We start from the raw sequence: 18,987 nt of genomic DNA on the forward strand, positions 1-18,987 counted from the left end.
CTTGAGGCTACGTGAGTGGGTAGGGTGCAGACCAAGAGTAATAGGAGAATGTATGGTTTTGTATTTATAAAGAAATTGCCATGCATGCACTATGTAGCATACATAGAAATAATTTCTGTATAAATATACAGAGACTTGCGTTTGACTTTTGTATAGTTACCTGTATCCAACAGCCTTGCTAAATTTACCTATTAATTCTTTGGTAAAAAAGAAAATTTTTTTTATTATTTTTTGCCCACACTGTGCGACTTGCGGGACCTTCCCCACCCAGGGATTAAACCTGTGCCCCTTGTACTAGCAGTTCAGAGTCTTAACCACTGGCTCACCAGGGAAGTTCAACCTATTAATTCTAACTGTTTTGCAGGGGAGTAGATTAGTAGAAACTTTTCAAAGGTAACAATTTCTTAGGACTCACAAAGGACTAGCTGTGTAATAAAAAATAAACAAATTCGATTTCATCAAGTTCAGAACTTTTTAGAAGACATTAAAGAAAATAAAAGGCAAGCTTCAAACTGGAATAATGTATTTCCCATATATAAACATGACATAGGACTGCGTCGAGAATATATAAAGAACTGGTACCACTCAGGAAAAAGGACACAATGCAGCTTTTAAATTATGCAAATGATTTGAACACTCCTCAGTTCAGTTCAGTTGCTCAGTCGTGTCCAGCTCTTTGCGACCCCATGGACTGCAGCACGCCAGGCTCCCCTGTCCATCACCAACTCCTGGAGCTTATTCAAACTCATGTCCATCAAGTCAGTGATGCCATCCAACCATCTCATCCTCTCTCGTCCCCTTCTCCCGCCTTCAATCTTTTCCAGCATCAGGCTCTTTTTCATTGAGTCAGTTCTTCACATCATGTGGCCATAGAATTGGAGTTTCAGCTTCAGCATCAGTCCTTCCAGTGAATAGTCAGGACTGATTTCCTTTAAGATGGACTGGTTGGATCTCCTTACTGTCCAAGGGACTCTCAAGAGTCTTAACCAACGCCAGAGTTGTTTTTTTTTAAGCAGGGCATTATATGCTTCTCATATATGACAACCTGCTTAAAAACTCGTGACGGTGAGTACTGTCCTTCCCCCTTTTGTTGGAGGCTCAGCCAGGAGTCCACAGGCTGCAACTCTGAAGTGCCTCAACTCAGACTTGGTGCAGCCAAGTAAGGACTTCCCAGGTGGCGCAGCGGTAAAGAATCCATTTGCCAATGCAGGAGACACGAGAGACTTGGGTTTGATCCCTGGGTTGGGAAGATCCCCTGGAATAGGATCTGAACAGGGATCAAAGCCAGGCCCTCTGCATTGGGAATGGGGATTCTTAGCCACTGGACCACCAAGGAAGCCCCGGTCTTCTTTACCTTAACACTTTCTTTCTCCTTTTTCCTTATTTGGGCCTGTCACCTGTTTTATTTGTTGTCTTTACTCTTTACTCCCATGGCAGTCAGTGAGTTATTCTATTTTGATCCTCCTCACTTTTTAAAGATATATTATTTCCAGCTTTTTGAGAACATAAAATATTTACACCCTGTTCTTCTCTTGTGTCTACCTTTTTTTTAAATTAGCTCTTTGATTTACGGTTTAATGTATTTCATAACAACACTAGTTCTTTTGGTGACATATTCGTTGTATCTTGTGATTTGATGAAGCCCATCGCCTGGTCAGGTCCCGAGGAAGGACCCATGAATGCAATTCTTGCATTAGCATTGTGGTTCTGTAGTCTGGGGGTTGAAGAGTGACCTGGCTGGCCACTGCATCCCTGGCTCATGCTTTCCTTAAATTTTGTGAAAATATTATGCCACAGTGTTTCTGTTGGAAATGTCTACTGCCACCCTTATTTCTCTTGTTAAATACTGGAGTTTTAAAAAATCAAAGGCCTAAAGGATTTTTTGAAAGATTTAAAGCCTAGTAGTTAGTTTTATTGTGATGTGTCTGTGGTGACCATCCCAGCTCAACTTCCCCAGGATTTATCGCCGGAAAGTTTTTACATGAATTTTGTTTGTTTGTTTTGACTGCACCACGTGTTTGTTGCAGCACGTGGACTCAGTAGTTTCGGCGCTCAGGCGTAGTTGCTTAGTGGCGTGTAGGATCATAGTTCCCCGGTCAGGGTTCAAACCCACGTCCCCTGCGGATTGGAAGGCAGATTTTTTACCACTGGACCACCAGGGAAGTCCTTGAACATGGATTTTCAGTGTTAGTCTGTTAATTAGTTGACTTTTCTTCTGTAGGAACTTCATTTCTGTGTTTCTTAGACCTTTGCTTATCTCCTTGGACACTTTCTGATTCTTTTTGGCTCTTGATCCCATTTTTGATCCGTTGCTTGCAGGCCGCCTGTGCTGAAGGGGCACTCTACACACTTACGGTGCCCTGGCTGCAGCTGCTCTCCAGAGTCAACGTGTTTCCCGGCAACCCCACCAGTCTCCTCTGCTCACCTGACCGGCAGTGGGTGTTCGCGTCAACCCAGAACTCAGACCTGAGCCCGGAGGTCAGTGGTGGGCTGTGTCCCTTGCCTCAGGTGGCTGGCTTTGTGCACAAGGGTGGTGGATCCTATGCCCTAGGCTTTTGGGGTGCATCTGTGGGGGCAGCTTCTCATGTAGGACCAAACCTGCATGTATGGGTGATGATGAGTCATCTGTGACCTTTCACAGTAGGGACTGCCTTCTCAGGGCCACCAGCTGAGCTGATGGCCATGGCCGCCTCACCCAGGAGTCTTTGTTCTTTCCAGGCTCCCGTGTTGCCCACAGGCTGGAGGGGGTCAGCTACCTGACTGGAGATGACAGAATTCAGTTTTGAAAAGGTTTGGGACTTCCTGGTGGAAATGCTCATGAGGTATTAGTGGCCTGAGAACAGGCTTCAACAAGATTAAGGAAGACAGTGTCTGGGCCAGCATGGAGGAGATGCTGACAGCATAGGGACTGTATCCATTACTTGGAGGCCCATACACAGCTTGCCTGTGAGAATGGCTGCCTCTGCCAGTGAGGGCCCAGAGATGCTCAGGCTGAGTGCCAGGGTGTGAACTGGAAAAGTGTGTGTGTGGGTGTGCACGCGCAGGTGCACCCATGAGCTCTGTCATTCAGTCGTGTCCAACTCTTTGTGACACCATGGATTGTAGTCTGCCAGGCGCCTCTGTTCATGGGATTTCCCAGGCAAGACTACTGGAGTGGGTTGTCATTTCGTACTCCAGAGGATTTACCCAACCCAGGGATCAAACCTGCATCTTCTGTGTCTCCTGCATTGGCAGGCGGATTCTTTACCACTGAGCCACCAGGAAAGCCTGAATTGGAAAATTAGACTGGAGTAAAAAGCAGGCAGCTGGAGCGGGTCTTGAGACATACTGGGGTTGGTGAGCAAGGAAGGACAGAAAAAGAGAATCAGTGGCCTAGCTGGATGGAAGTGGAAGTGCCGAGACCTGGGAGTCAGGGGAGGCCAGGGGTCAGGGAGGGCAGCCAAAGGAGAGAGGCCATAGGATCGGTGGGCAGCCTCAAATCAGTTCCAGGGACCAAGAAGGGGTTTGGAGCCAGACTGCAAGAAGACAGGAAAGGAATATGGAGGAAGACATTGGAGGCAAAAGCAAGATGGTGATAGGCGCTCAGGAAAAGAAAATCCATTTATTTGATTCACCCATTATGCTGACCTCACTGGGACTGGTGTGCCAAGATCTTTCCAGCAGGGCCAGACATGGTGTGGGGTTAACCTCTTTTCCTTGGTAAGGGCGTTTGAGAAAGGCGGGTCCACATGAGGCACCCTGTGAGACCCAGTACAGTCACCGTGGATGTGGTCTTTCGGAGGGCTCCTGGTTGGAGAAGTCTCCTCCCTCACCAGCGATGAGACGTGCGGTGCTGTTCCCCAGGTGTTCTACACTCAGTCCTTGCTCTGCCGGTCAGAAGATGAGACTCCTGCCTCCACCACTCTCCCCATCTGGCTGACGTCCAGAGCCTGCTGGACCCCCGACGAGGCAGCCAGGCTGATGGTGATGCACAGAAATGACAATGGCATGCAGTTGGTCATCACCACCTATGAGCTAGGGAGCAGGAAGTCCAGGGATAGAGTGGAGGTTCTCGGTAAGGATCCCCGTGTCACCACCACTACCTTACAGTGCTTCTTCATGTTTCCTTTGGGGCACTTTTTCTTTCCTCTCAGTGAATCATAGTGACCCCACAGATGTCTTCTAGTTGTGCTTTTGTGTGCTGGTGGAGTAGTTGAACATTTGCTGTGTGTTGGGGCCCTCTGCATGGCCGTGGGATTCAGAGGTTAACTGCTGTCCACTCTTCTCCTTTCTCTGCGTCCATTCATCCCCACCTCTCCTTTTACAACTGTGTCAGAGTCACCACTCTCAGCACTGAGTGCCCACAGAGATGAATAAGGAGCTCTTCCCTAAGGAGCTCCTAGTCCAGTAGGAAAATAAGACCCACATTTTTGTCTTTTCCTGTCTCCTCTGTTTTCCAAACCCCACACCACCCTGATAGGCCTTTTCTTTGTTCCTTAGCGTTTTTTCCTTTGTATTATATTCATTTGTTTTCCTGTCATCATTTGACCATAAATTTTACTCTGAGCTTCCTGGCAGCCGAGGAAAAAAAGGGAAACAGGATGTGTAATATAATCCCTTGTCTGATACGAGAAAACGCATGAACTCTTCAAAAGAGGTAATTTTGTTTTCCTGGTGCTAACTAAATTCCATAAGGAAATGATCGAATTAATTTTTTTTTTTAACAAGGAATGCTGTACAGTATAAAAGAATCTTCAACAGTAGTTTTCAGCAGATGTCATAAATGTCATAGTTCTCTTGTGGTCATGTCTTACATCCCCCTGTCTTAGATGGGGAAGGGTAGAAAGCAGGGTGGAGGCCGCACCCCTGGATAGTACCATGGGCCAGATACTGTCACTGCCATGTGCATATCGCCTTGAACCTCACAGTCTCCCTATAAAGCAGCATGATCAGCGTTCGACAGCTGATGACCAGTAGACTAGGGGAGTAAATGCATGGGTCAGGATTGATTGCAGATGCAGCACAAAGCTGTTGCTCTTTTCATTATTCCACATCCTTGTAGGTGAGGCATGTCTATTCCAGACCCCCAGCTGCTACTAAGACATGACAATCTGTGTGCCTTTATTTCAAAAAGTACGACAGATTGCGAGCTTCCTGCTGCCAGACACCATGATGCCTCCTCACCTCATGAAGGGCCACGGCTCCCAGGTGATCCTGCTGGTGTCCGGCTCAGAGCTGGTGCTCTTCACCATTCACGGCCTGCAGCTGGTGGCCTTTCAGGACCACCAGAGGCCCATCACGTCCATGTGGGTGGTGAGTGTGGCCCCTTGCCCGCCTGCTGCCAGCCTCATGGCTCCGTGCCTTGGAGCCCACATTCCTGCCTCACTTGGTTTTTCATTTCAAGGACCAGACTCGAGTCATCACCTCTTCCTTTGACCTCTCCCTGCGAGTCTACCTGTGGAACAAGGAAAATAAATTTCCCGTCCTCAAGAGCTGCTATCATTTGCTTGGTGGGTCCCACAGATGGGCCAGGTAATTGCTTCTGACTTTTTAAATGTTAGCTACACAATGGCCTCTCATGGCCTCCCAGCAAGAGGATACCATTGGCAAGAATGTGAATAGGACTTGGGGTCTTAGCCCAGCCTGCCCCTCCCTATATGGGGACCTGAGGCAAGTCACTGTTCATATTTATCCTCTGGTTTTAAAAAAAATGCTACACTGTGCATCATTTGCATTATCTCCTTTAATATACAAAGCCACCACCTGCAGTTAGCATCACCCATGTTTCCCAGATGAAATCAGCGATGTGGGTTTTGCCCAAAGGCCCACAGGGATGCACAGTGAAGCTGGGGTCAGCCTGGATGCAGCCCTTACCCCACCTCTGTAACCTGCACAATGCCAGCTCCATTTACCAAACCTAGGTGGCCATAGGGGCAAGACTGTAAAAGTTGAAGAGAATATGATTTTTGTGCTCTGATTTACAATTAGAATTGGGGATGCTATGCTTAGTCATTCAGTCGTGTCTGACTGTTTGCAACCCCACGGACTGTAGCCCACCAGGCTCCTCTGTCCCTGGTGATTGTCCAGGCAAGAATACTGGAGTGGGTTGCCATGCCCTCCTCCAGGGGATCTTTCAACCCAGGGATCAAACCCAGGTCTCCCGCATTGCAGGTGAATTCTTCACTGCCTGAGCCACCAGGGAAGCTCAAGAATACTGGAGTGGGTAGCCTATCCCTTCCCCAGGGGATCTTCCAGACCCAGGAATGGAACTGGGGTCTCCTGCATTGCAGGTGGATTCTTCACCAGCTGACCTACCAGGGCAGCCCAGAATTGGGGGATGACATGTTTTTTCTTATCAGAGTAAGTCCTGCAAAGTAAGGACAGGGCTTCCAGATTGTCTGTTTCACTGGGTTACTTATGGTAATACCTCCTGCTTCATAATCATCAGTTACTTGTCATGAGTTATGGGATTAATTCAGCCTCCTGTGGCAAACATCTTCCAGTGTTAATTTAAAAAAATGCAGTGCCCCAAACTAAATATTTTTACAATTAAATATTTCTATTAACAAACCTGCTTCCCTAGCAGCTCAGATGGTAAAGCTTCTGCCTGCAATGCAGGAGACCCAGGTTTGATCCCTGGGTCAGGAAGATCCCCTGGAGAAGGAAATGGCAACCCACTCCAGTATAACAAACCTACCTAGTTGCTGAGTTTAAGAGCCATAACATTCCATCTCCACACTGCAGGCCATGAGGGGCTGTATATTTCCTACTGAAGACCCTAATATGTTGTTATCTACCCTCCCCTGTGCTCGGGAGAGGTGGCCTTGCTCTGTTCTGTCTGTACCTGGGCCGCAGGCCAGCCATTGTGAAGCAAGCCCCTCAGGCCGATGGAGGCCCTGATTACACACCCCACATCCACTCATGACCCCTCAGTAATGATTTTTTCCCTCCAGTGGCAGGAGATGTATGTGCGAACAAACACTTGTTGCCACTGGAAGGAGGCCACTGAAGAGCTTGCCAGCGATGTTGGTCTCCCAAGATGTGCTTTTTTTTCCTTTCCGTTTTTATATGTGCCTTTAAAGAATTCCCTGTATCATTACTGAATGGTTAGAACATCTTTTCACTGAAAAAACACTGTTGTCAACTTAGTAAGCAAGTAGCACTTCTAGAAACTTCTTTTTTACACATTTTTAAACACTGCTCTACATGCATCACACAAAGCAGAACACATTCATTCACTGAAATATTCATTGTGCACTATTAGAAACTTATTTTTTAAATTACACTTTATTTACTTACCTCTGTGCTAGGTCTTCATTGTTGCATGCAGGCTTTTTCCAGTTGCGGTGGCTTCTCGTTGCAGAGCTCAGGCTCTAGAGTATGGGCTTAGTAATTGTGGCACATGGGCTTTGTTGCCCTGTGGCATGTTGGATCTTCCTGGACCAAGAATCAAACATGTGTCCCCTATATTGTTGGCAGGCATATTCTGAACCACTGAGCCACCAGGGAAGTTCCAGAAACTTCTGTTTTTTATGTGTTTTTAAACTGTGCTATTCTGAGGCTTCCCTGGTGGCTCAGATGGTAAAGAATTCACCTGCAGTACAGGAGACCCAGATTTGATCCCTGGATCAGGAAGATTTCCTGGAGAAGGGAATGGCTATTCTTGCCTGGAGGATTCTATGGATAGAGGACCCTGGGGGGCTACAGTCCATGAGGTCACAAGAGTCAGACATGGCTGAGTGACTAACACACCCATTTTATAGGATGGTAAACCTTTTCACTGAAATGACATTTTCTCAATGAGCATAGCACACTTAGTAACATAAATGTGCTTTAATCAGAACCCTGGAATGTATTACAACCTTGAATTCTGCTCTTTCCTAATTCATAACAGATTCCTCAGAAATCCTTATTTGATGCAAGTGGTAATTTTTCTCTTTGAGGGCTTCATTGGCAATCATAAACCCAGCAACCTTGCTCCATGCTGATCCCCACAGGATGGGCAGCTGTGGACTGCATTTGATCTATCTTTTCATTACTTTTTAGGAGCTTTTCAGTTTCCTAAAATGTTATAATCTGTGAACACATACTCTGATTCTCCAAAGAAAACGGGTGTGGTAAATAAAAATGTAATAGCAAACGTAGCAGCATACCCCTAGGAGAAATAAAACATGTCTACAGAGACTTGTACTTGAATGTTCTTAGCAGATTTATTCAGAAAACCCTAAAGGTGCAAACAGTGCATATGCCCATCAGCTGGTAAATGGATAAATCCACTGTGGTGCGTCCATACAGGGGAATGTTATTCAGCCGTAAAGAGGAATGGCATATGACATACACGTGGGTGAACTGCCAACATGTTGTGCTGGTGAAAGAAGCAAAATGTGTAAGGTCACATATTGAATGATTCCTTTAATATGGTACATATAGAAAAGGCAAGTGTAGGAACAGAAGGTTAATTACTGCTGCCCAGGGTTGGGGGTAGGATGGGATTTACTGCAGATGGCTACAACAGATCGTTTGGGGCCAATGGAAATGTTCTTAAAACTGGGTTTTAGTGATAGTTACAGAGTTCTGCAAATTTACTAAAGATGAGTTGAGGGCGTGGGGGAAGATGAAGAGGAAGTCTATAAAGAGAAAAAGAAAGAAGATAGGTGCTAGTTCAACCTTATTTGCTAACAAACCAAGGAGACTGCTGGCTGACTGCTTGTATCAGGGAGCAGTTGTTGCCCTGCTCACCCCACGCAGACCAGCCAGTCCTGCAATTTTCCAACCCAATCTCGCAGTTTTCTGACACAGTCTGCAAACTGCCACATTCCACTCTTGTTATTAATCTCTGTTGTTGTTGTTTGCACAAGATGCGTTTTTTAAAATTAATTTATTTTCATTGGAGGCTAATTACTTTGCAGTACTGTGCTGCTGCTGCTGCTAAGTCACTTCAGTCGTGTCCGACTCTGTGCGACCCCATAGACGGCAGCCCACCAGGCTCCCCCGTTCCTGGGATTCTCCAGGCAAGAACACTGGAGTGGGTTGCCATTTCCTTCTCCAATGCATGAAAGTGAAAAGTGAAAGTGAAGTCGCTCATACTGTAGTGGTTTATTAATCTCTTAAGTTGAGTAAGTCAGCATGGCATTTACTCTAAGCTGAAAGTAGTTCATGAAAGCCAAAGCTCGTTTCAGAAGCAATCTATAGACAAAAACTGGGCTTCTTTGGGAAACTCAGCAAGTTCCTTCTGTTTTTGTTTGTTGGTTAGTTCTTTTTTTTGTTTGTTGGTCTAGACTTGCTCAATTTTTCTATAATGCAACAGAGCAGCATTGTGTTTTTGTGGAAACCGAAGTCCCCATTGGCTCCTGTGGTTACATCTCCTTCACTAAGACTGGTAGGAATTGATAGTAATTCTAAATTCTGGAGAAATGACTCTGACTTGCCCAGATTGGATGAGGTATCCCCCACTCCTGTATCAGAAGTTTCTAGAGTAGCTGGAATCATTGTGATTCAGGCAGCTACCATCAGGAAGACCTCAGACTGATCATAGTCAAGAATGTGATGATTTTTGCTACTTGTTATAAATGAACGTAGGTCCTCAAGTCAAAGCCTAGCATACTCACAGATGGGGTGGACTGGGTGGAGAACGTACAAGGCTGAGCTCCATCTTCGTGTAAAAGCTTTATGACTTAAACGTTTGTCCTTTTCCAAAGTTAACATATAGCGTGTCCCTTCCTTCACAGTGGATTCACTCATGTGGAGAGTGACAGTATGAGCATTGTAGGCGTGGAAGCCAGAAACATCGGAACTAGTATTCTGAGGTCATATTACTTCCAAGTGCGCTGTGGCTAAGATGACTGCATCAACTGAAGATTGTCACCACAGTTGTGAGGGGCTTGTCTGCATACAGAGACTAAAGTAATTATTGTATCAACATCGGGAAAAGAAGTAATGATCCTCAAATACCTACTATGGGCCACACAAGTGTGTGAGGTGACCTTATTTTTAAATCCTCAGCAGAAGCCCTGAAGTGTAGATATTACTGTCTGTATTTTTCAAAGAAGTTGAAATGTAGTAGAAGAGTAGTTAACCCACCGTTGGTCCATTTTCCAGCTATCAAACTGTCCAAGGTTATTCAGATAGTAAGTAGCCAAGAAGAATGAGTGCAAGACCTTGGGTGCTAGAAAACCCAGGTTTAAAGTACTCAAGATTGTAACATAATTGTTTTTTGTTGTCCAAATATGTAATTAATGGAGTAAATATTTTTATCTTCCTAGTCTGTGTTACATGCTTTAGACACACATTAATAAACAGCTCTGGGTGTCCTACAGATGTTCTGTGGCACAACGTTGCATGGCTGCAGGGCACCACTCTGTGCCTTGTGACAGCGATGCCTCCGGAGTTGGTCCATATGGAAGCCCTGACTGGGTTAGCAGGTCTGTCTTTAGCATTCTTAATTGCAGGCAATAGGAACAGCAGGCTGGATCACTAACACCAAAAAAGGAATTTATTAGAAAGAAATAGAGTAGCATAGAGGGGCAGTGTGCATGCTTGAGGAGTAGGCCTGGCACCATGGAAGCTGGCAGCAGGTGACAACCAGGGCCGGCTCCAGCAAGGCCTGGCTTCCCGGCTCTGCTGCTCATATCCCTATTTCCCCTCCGGCTCCACCACATCGCTGCCACCATGCTCCCATCGCTGTCACTGAACAGGCATCACTGCCATTATCTGAAAACTTCCCTAAGGAAATGCGACTCTTTGCGACTCAGTGGAGTGTGCGTATGGGATTTACTGGCCTGCGTCACAAGCCCACACCATCAAGTTCAGGATGGGAGAGTCTGGCCCATTCAGCTTTAATAGTAGGTACTCAAAACCAAGATTCATACAGTGAAGAACTCCTCGAAAATAGAAAATAAAGATTAAAAAGTTCTCTACTACATTCTGCTCTTGTGGCTGCCTAGTTCCCAATATACCCTACTTCTATATTTGCCTTTTAACAATAGTTTTTTGGCCTAACACAGCACCTATATACTATGTAGCCAAGACCACATGCAATCATTTCACCCAGAGGAGAAAATCTAAGGTTTTCCTTTCTCTTTTTTAATCTTAAGGTTTATTTTGGAGTTATTTTAAATTTACAGAACATTTGCAGAGATAGTACAGAGGGTTCCCATACGCCCTTTACCCAGCTTTCCTAATGCATTAAATCTCGCATAACTGGTACACTTAAAAACCCAAGGTCTTTGTTAGCTGTGTGAACCGGTTTCAAGTCAGAACTCTTAGGGCTGTGAATCTCTCTTTTGGTTCTATCACGATTTTGCTTGATGTTCCAAAACTCATGAACTAAGTACTAATGCATCGTATATACAGCAGTGGGGAAAGGGGAAGGAGATGAGAAATTAGCTGAAATAAATATGCACACACACACATGCGACACAGCAGGAAATAGCTGTTCAGAGATGAAGGGAAAACTTCAGATAAATTGAGATATAGGAAGGTTTTCTGAAGACACAGGGAAAGGGGTTGGGGTGTCAGCAAGAGATTGGAGATCAGACAAGGGAACTCTTGAGTGTGTGGATCCACCTAAGAAACTTGGACACGTGATGGCTAGGAAAGCGGTCCTGGTCATTTCTTAGGGGAGGCCAGCTAATCAGGTCCAGGCACTCTGTCCTCAGGTGCTACATTAGGTATCATGTCTGGGAATGGCAGCCCTACCCAAGAACAAGTGCAGTTCTGCTTTGGTTGTGTGTAGGAAGTTTGTAAGGGAGTCTATGGGAACATAGGGAGCTCTGGGGATTTCTGTGAGTCTTGACAACGGTAGGTCCTGAGTCTGGCAGATGGGCTTTTGTCAGGAAAACATGGTCTGCTGGGGTGTGGTGCCATGGCCCCAGGAATAGGCACTTAGTATGTCATGCTCTAAAGTCCTCTAAGTCCAAGTCCTGACGGCTTGTTTTACAAGGTGCAATGGGCACTGTTCCAGTTAAGGAGCGTGAGTGGTCCTCCTCGAGTCCTACAGAAGCATGCAGATCTCTGTGAGACCTTCCAGTAACTCCTGGTGTAGGCATATGTATTCTGTATTACTTTTTAAAAATTCCCCTAATCATTGGCTACAGGTCAAGTCTTAACAAACTACAAAATACTGACTGCTAACCGTGTATTCTTGAGTGTGGCTATAGTCACACTCAGTCATAAAGTTCCCTAGTCATTGGCTACAAGTCAAGTCTTAAACTGCAAAATACCAATTGCTAACCGTGTATTTTCCCTATAGTCACATTACCAGTCATTGGTTCAGAGCACACACCATATCTTGTATTGGAAGATTGTATCCAAACCTCACTAAGTATTGTCTCCCCAGCCAGCACCTTACCTGAGCCTTCAGTAGGCCATCCTGTATTGCATCAGGCCAGTTACTTCCGGATGATGGATACATGACAAGATCAACGTATTGCACAGTCATGAGCTCATTGTCACCCCTCTGGTGTAAAATAGGTCCTTCATTCTGAGGCAGTGTTGTCCAGGATGTCTGGATAAGGCATTCAGCAAGTTTGGGAGATGATGCTGACAGAACTGTGGGCAATTATGACAAAGTAGGCAAGAATATAGAATGGGGAAAAGACAGTGTTGTCAATAATTGGTGTTGGGTAAACTGGACAGTTCATGCCAAAGAAACGACTACTTTCCCACATAACTAAAAACCTCAAAATGGATTAAAGCTTAAGTCTAAGACTTGAAAAAACAAAACTTCTAGAAAAGCATAGTACCTTCTTTGACATTGGTCTTAGCAATATTTTTTTTAATATGTGTCTTTAGGCAAGAGAAAAGCAAAAATAAACAAACAGAACTACATCAAACCAAAAAGCTTTTGTACCAGAAAGGAAACTTAACAAAATGAAAAACAGCATGCTGAATGGGAGAAAGCATTTATTTGCAAATAATATATCAGATAAGGGGTTAATATCCAAAATACACAAAGAACTCATAGAACTCAACACCAAAAGGACTAACAGTCCCACCAAGGAACTGAATAGACATTGTTCCAAAGATATAGATACATATGACTAAGACACATGAAAAGATGCTCAACATAAAAAAGCTCCCATTATAAACATAAGGGGAATGCAACTGAAAATCACAATGAGATAACACTTCACACATGTCAGAATAGCTATTACAAAAAGATAAGAAATAACAAGTGTTGGTGAGGATATAGAGAAAACCCTTGTGCACTGTTGGTGGTACAAATTGGCTCAAGCATTATGGAAAACAGTATGGAGATTCCTTAAAAGTAGAACTACCACCAGTTCAGTTCAGTTGCTCAGTCGTGTCTGACTCTTTGTGATCCCATGAATCGCAGCATGCCAGGCCTCCCTGTCCATCACCAACTCGCGGAGTCCACCCAAACTCATGTGCATCAAGTTGGTGATGCCATCCAGCCATCTCATCCTCTGTCATCCCCTTTTCCTGCCGCCAACCACTCCGAGCATCAGAGTCTTTCCAATGAGTCAACTCTTCGCATGAGGGTCAAAGTACTGGAGTTTCAGCCTTAGCATCATTCCTTCCAAAGAACACCCAGGACTGGTCTCCTTTAGGATGGACTGGTTGGATCTCCTTGCAGTCCAAGGGACTCTCAAGAGTCTTCAACACCACAGTTCAAAAGCATCAGTTCTTCGGCACTCAGCTTTCTTCACAGTCCAACTCTCACATCCATACATGACCACTGGAAAAACCATAGCCTTGACTAGATGGACCTTTGTTGGCAAAGTAATATCTCTGCTTTTGAATATGCTATCTAGGTTGGTCATAACTTTTTTAAGATCTAGCAATTCCACTTTGCATATTTTTTACAAAGGAAAAAAAACACTGATTAGAAAAGATGTATGCATTCCTATGTTTATTGCAGCATTACTTACAATGGGCAACATATGGAAACCACCTGAATGTCCAGCAATAGATGAATGGATGAAGATGTGGTATATTATATATAGTGGAATATTAGCCATAAAAAGAAAAATCTTTCGTGATTTCAATGTGACAGCATGAATGGTCCTAGAGGTTATTATGCTAAGTGAAATAAGTCAGAAAGAAAAATGAAGTGTGATTTTAACTTATATGTGGAATCTAAAAAACAGCAAATGAAAAAAGGAAAACAATAGATACAGAGAAGAAATAGTGATTGCCTTAAGGGAGGGAGTGGTGGGTTGAATGCCATAGGTGGAGGTACAGACTTCCAATTACAATATAAATGAGTCATGCGGATGAAATATACAACATGTGGAATATACTCAGTAATACTGTAATATCTTTGTATGGTGACAGATAACTAGACTTAGCATAATAAACATTTTGTAATGTATAGAAATATTGAATCACTATGTTGTGCCCCTGGAATTAACATAGTATTACAGGTCAGTTATGCTTCAGTTAAAAAACAAAAGATAGTTCTTTGAAAATTAATAGAATTGATAAGCCTCTAGTCAAGCTAACTGAAGGAAAATACAAATTAGTAAGATCCAAAATAAAAGAGGGACATTACTACAGATCCCATGGATATTAGAAGGATAATCAGGAAATACTATGAACAACCATATGTCTACAGATTTGGTAACCTAGATTAAATGGAGCAATTCCTTAAAAAATACATCTGCCAAAACTTACACAAGAAGAAAAAGACTGAATAGGCCTGTATCTAATAAAGAAATTGAGTCAATAATTAAAAACCTTTCAGAACAGCAGCAGGCCCAGATAGGTTCACTGGTGAATTAAAACATTTAAGGAAGAATTTATGCCAATTCTATACAATCTCTTCCAGAAGATAAGATGCAGAAGGGAACCTCCTAACTCATTTTATATGAGGCCAGCATTATTCTAAAACCAAAACCAGATAGTCTTTAAAACTATAGAGCAGTCTCTCTCATGAATACAAATGCGAAAGTTCTCAACAAAATATTAGCAAATCAAAACCAAAATGTATGCAAAGAATGTATTCCAGGTATGCAAGTTTGGTTTACCATCTGGAAATCCATTAATCTACCACATCAACAGGCTAACAAAAACCACATGATTATATCAATAGATACAGAAAAAGTATTTGACAAAATCCATCACTCATTTTTTATAAAACTAGCAAACTAGGCATAGAGGGGAACTCTCAACTTGATAACATCTACAGCTAACATCATACTTAATGGCAAGAAAATAGAAGCTTTTCCACCAAAAGCAGGAACAAGGCCAATGTCCTCTCACCATTCCTTTTCAACATCATACCAGAAGATATAGGTAATGCGGTAACAACAAAAAAGGGAAATAAAAGTTACACAGGGTGGAAAAGAGGAAATAAAACGTTCATTTATTACATGATGGTCTATATAGAATTAACAAAAAATTTCTGGAAATAAAGTTATTACAGCAAGTTTATAGGATACAAGGTTAATGTACAAAAGGTTATTAACACTTTTATTATACCAGCAATAAACATGCAGAATTTTAAATTTAGAATGTGTTACCATTTACATTAACACTCAAAAAATTTAGTTATATGTAAATCTAAGAAAATGCATATAAGATCTATATGGGGAAAACTACAAAACTCTGATGAAAGAAATTTAAAAAGAACTATAGGTAGATATTCATGGATGCGAAAATTCAGTTTTGTCAAGATGGTCATTCTTCACAACGATTTATAGGTTCAATGCAATTCCTATTAAAATGCCAGCATGTTATTTTGTGGATGTCAACTACATAATACTAAAGTATATCTGAAGTGATAAAAGACCCAGAATTGCCAGTACTGAAGTTGGAGGACTGACACTGCCTGACTTCACGACTTACAATAAAGCTACAGTAACCAAGTGTGGTATTGGATGAAAAAAGTCATATAGATAATTGGAACAGAATAAAGAACCCTGAAAGAGACTCACATAAATATCACTGTATTTCTGTGAAAATATCACTGATCTTGATGAAATACAAAGGCAGTAAAATGGAGGAAAGATGTGTGCTACTCATTTCAGTCGTGTCCAACTCTTTACGACCCCATGGACATATGTACAACTTAAAAATATAAGCAACTTAAAGTATACATGAAGGTATACAAATAGCTGACTGTGGCTCAGATCGTGAACTCCTTATTGCCAAATTCAGACTTAAATTGAAGAAAGTGGGGAAAACCACTAGACCATTCAGGTATGACCTACATCAAATCCCTTATGATTATACACTGGAAGTGAGAAATAGATTTAAGGGACTAGATCTGATAGAGTGCCTGATGAACTATGGGCGGAGGTTTGTGACATTGTACAGGAGACAGGAATCAAGACTATCCCCAAGAAAAAGAAATGGAAAAAAGCAAAATGGCTGTCTGGGGAGGCCTTACAAATAGCTGTGAAAAGAGAAGTGAAAAGCAAAGGAGAAAAGGAAAGATATACCCATTTGAATGCAGAGTTCCAAAGAATAGCAAGGAGAGATAAGAAAGCATTCCTCAGTGACCAGTGCAAAGAAATAGAGGAAAACAACAGAATGGGAAAGACTAGAGAATCTCTTCAAGAAAATTAGAGATACCAAGGGAACATTTCATGCAAAGATGGGCTCAATAAAGGACAGAAATGGTATGGACCTAACAGAAGCAGAAGATTTAAGAAAAAGTGGCAAGAATACACAGAAGAACTATACAAAAAAGATCTTCACAACCCAGATAATCACGATGGTGTGATCACTCAAACTCACCTAGAGCCAGACATCCTGGAATGTGAAGTCAAGTGGGCCTTAGGAAGTATCACTACAGACAAAGCTAGTGGAGGCGATGGAATTCCAGTTGAGCTATTTCAAATCCTGAAAGATGATGCTGTGAAAGTGCTGCACTCAATATGCCAGCAAACTTGGAAAACTCAGCAGTGGCCTCAGGACTGGAAAAGGTCAGTTTTCATTCCAATCCCAAAGAAAGGCAATGCCAAAGAATGCTCAAACTACCGCACAATTGCAGTCGTCTCACATGCTAGTAAAGTAATGCTCAAAATTCTCCAAGCCAGGCTTCACCAATACATGAACCATGAACTTTCAGATGTTCAATCTGGTTTTAGAAAAGGCAGAGGAACCCAAGATCAAATTGCCAACATCCGCTGGATCATTGAAAACACAAGAGATTTCCAGAAAAACATCTATTTCTGTTTTATTGACTATGCCAAAGCCTTTGTGTGGATCACCATAAACTGGGAAATTCTCAGAGATGGGAATACCAGACCACCTGACCTGCCTCTTGAGAAACCTGTATGCAGGTCAGGAAGCAACAGTTAGAACTGGACATGGAAAAACAGACTGGTTCCAAATAGGAAAAGGAGTACGTCAAGGCTGTATATTGTCACCCTGCTTATTTAACTTCTATGCGGAGTACATCATGAGAAATGCTGGGCTGGGGGAAGCACAAGCTGGAATCAAGATTGCTGGGAGAAATATCAATAACCTCAGATATGCAGATGACACCACCCTTATGGCAGAAAGTGAAGAAGAACTAAAGAGCCTCTTGATGAAAGTGAAAGAGGAGAGTGAAAAAGTTGGCTTAAAGCTCAACATTCAGAAAACTAAGATCATGTCATCGGGTCCCATCCCTTCATGGCAAATAGATGGGGAAACGTGTCACACTTTATTCTTTGGGGCTCCAAAAACACTGCAAATGGTGATTGCAGCCATGAAATTAAGAGACGCTTACTCCTTGGAAGGAAAGTTATGGCCAACCTAGACAGCATATTAAAAAGCAGAGACATTACTTTGTCAACAAAGTTCCGTTTAGTCAAGGCTATGGTTTTTCCAGTAGTCACGTATGGATGTGACAGTTGGACTATAAAGAAGGCTGGGCACTGAAGAATTGATGCTTTTGAACTGTGGTGTTGGAAAAGACTCTTGAGAGTCCCCTGGACTGCAAGGAGATCCAACCAGTCCATCCTAAGGGAGATCAATCCTTGGTATTCACTGGAAGGATTGATATTGAAGCTGAAACTCCAATACTTTGGCTACCTGATGCGAAGAGCTGACTCATTTGAAAAGATCCTGATGCTGGGAATGATTGAGGGCAGGAGAAGAAGGGGACAACAGAAGATGAGATGATTGGATGGGATCACTGACTCAATAGACATGGGTTTGGGTAGACTCCGGGAGTTGGTGATGGACAGGGAGGCCTGGCGTGCTGTGGTTCATGGGGTCGTAAAGAGTTGGACATGACTGAACAACTGAACTGAATTTGCCTAGTATTAAACAGTAATATCTGGCAGAATCTATGTCTATTTCACTGTAGAGCCTAAAGAAGTAATAAAGACATGCAACTTAATCCCAAGGGCTTTCAAGAAGTGAGGTGCATTTGCTCTGCCCTCACCCAGTGAATATATCACATTTGAATAGCATGTATCTTTAAACATAGGATTGGTAGATAAGTCAGGGCTAAATAGGAAAATATATCCAAGGTCATGAAGTCACCTTGATATGTTTTCTGATTGCTGGATCCTTTTTCTGTCCCACAAGCACATTTCAAAGTAGAACTATGGAGTTTTAGTTTCAAAGAATTTAAAGTTGAAACGGACCTTAGAGATGATTCAGTCCAGTTTTCACATTATAGCCTTGAAAAAACCAAGGCCTAGGAATGGAAATGGACTTGTTTGGAGACCTAGGATGTTAGTAGAAGAGCTAAGAAGAGAATCTGAGTAATAATTTAAACAAATTTAATTATTATATAGTCATAAAATAATATTTAAAACAAAATTAACTACAATGCCATATATTACCACTTGGGGGTGTCTGCAATATCCCCTGTACGTATATTGTCTTATTTAACCTATATATAGATTGTCTTGCTAAAGCAGTGTTTTGATATAAGTGTTATTATCTCTATCTTGGGTAAAAGAAAAGTTTCTAAATCCAGGATTACACAGGTAATGCATGGCCAAACCTTACCAACAAAGATCCATAAATCAAAGTTATGGTTTTTCCAGTAGTCATGTATGGATGTGAGAGTTGGGCCATAAAGAAGGCTTAGCGCTGAAG

General features: G+C 42.8%; 1 protein-coding gene and 1 long non-coding RNA gene across 12 annotated transcripts in view; one reads left to right on the forward strand and one right to left on the reverse strand.

The window, feature by feature from the left end:
* Positions 1–10,240, forward strand: part of LOC528919 (F-box and WD repeat domain containing 12-like) — a 34,338-nt gene extending 24,098 nt beyond the window's left edge. For 3 of the 11 annotated variants that reach the window (XM_059889124.1, XM_059889126.1, XM_024995773.2), the window contains exons 6-11: positions 2,320–2,478; positions 3,844–4,054; positions 5,114–5,292; positions 5,384–5,511; positions 9,258–9,358; positions 9,708–9,829. In XM_059889124.1, coding sequence (XP_059745107.1) covers positions 2,320–2,478; positions 3,844–4,054; positions 5,114–5,292; positions 5,384–5,511; positions 9,258–9,358; positions 9,708–9,739 — 810 coding nt within the window. In that variant the 3' untranslated portion in view covers positions 9,740–9,829. 11 annotated transcript variants of the gene reach the window in all.
* The window catches only part of LOC112447835 (uncharacterized), a 48,840-nt gene continuing 38,017 nt past the window's right edge, over positions 8,165–18,987 (reverse strand). Inside the window, exons 3-4 of the long non-coding RNA XR_003036102.2 lie at positions 12,329–12,528; positions 8,165–8,344 (exon numbers count right to left, since the gene is read on the reverse strand). This is a non-coding gene — a long non-coding RNA (uncharacterized lncRNA). The remainder of the gene's footprint in view (positions 8,345–12,328; positions 12,529–18,987) is intronic.

This window comes from Bos taurus, chromosome 8, assembly GCF_002263795.3.
Source record: "Bos taurus isolate L1 Dominette 01449 registration number 42190680 breed Hereford chromosome 8, ARS-UCD2.0, whole genome shotgun sequence".
NCBI classification, from domain to species: domain Eukaryota; kingdom Metazoa; phylum Chordata; class Mammalia; order Artiodactyla; family Bovidae; genus Bos; species Bos taurus.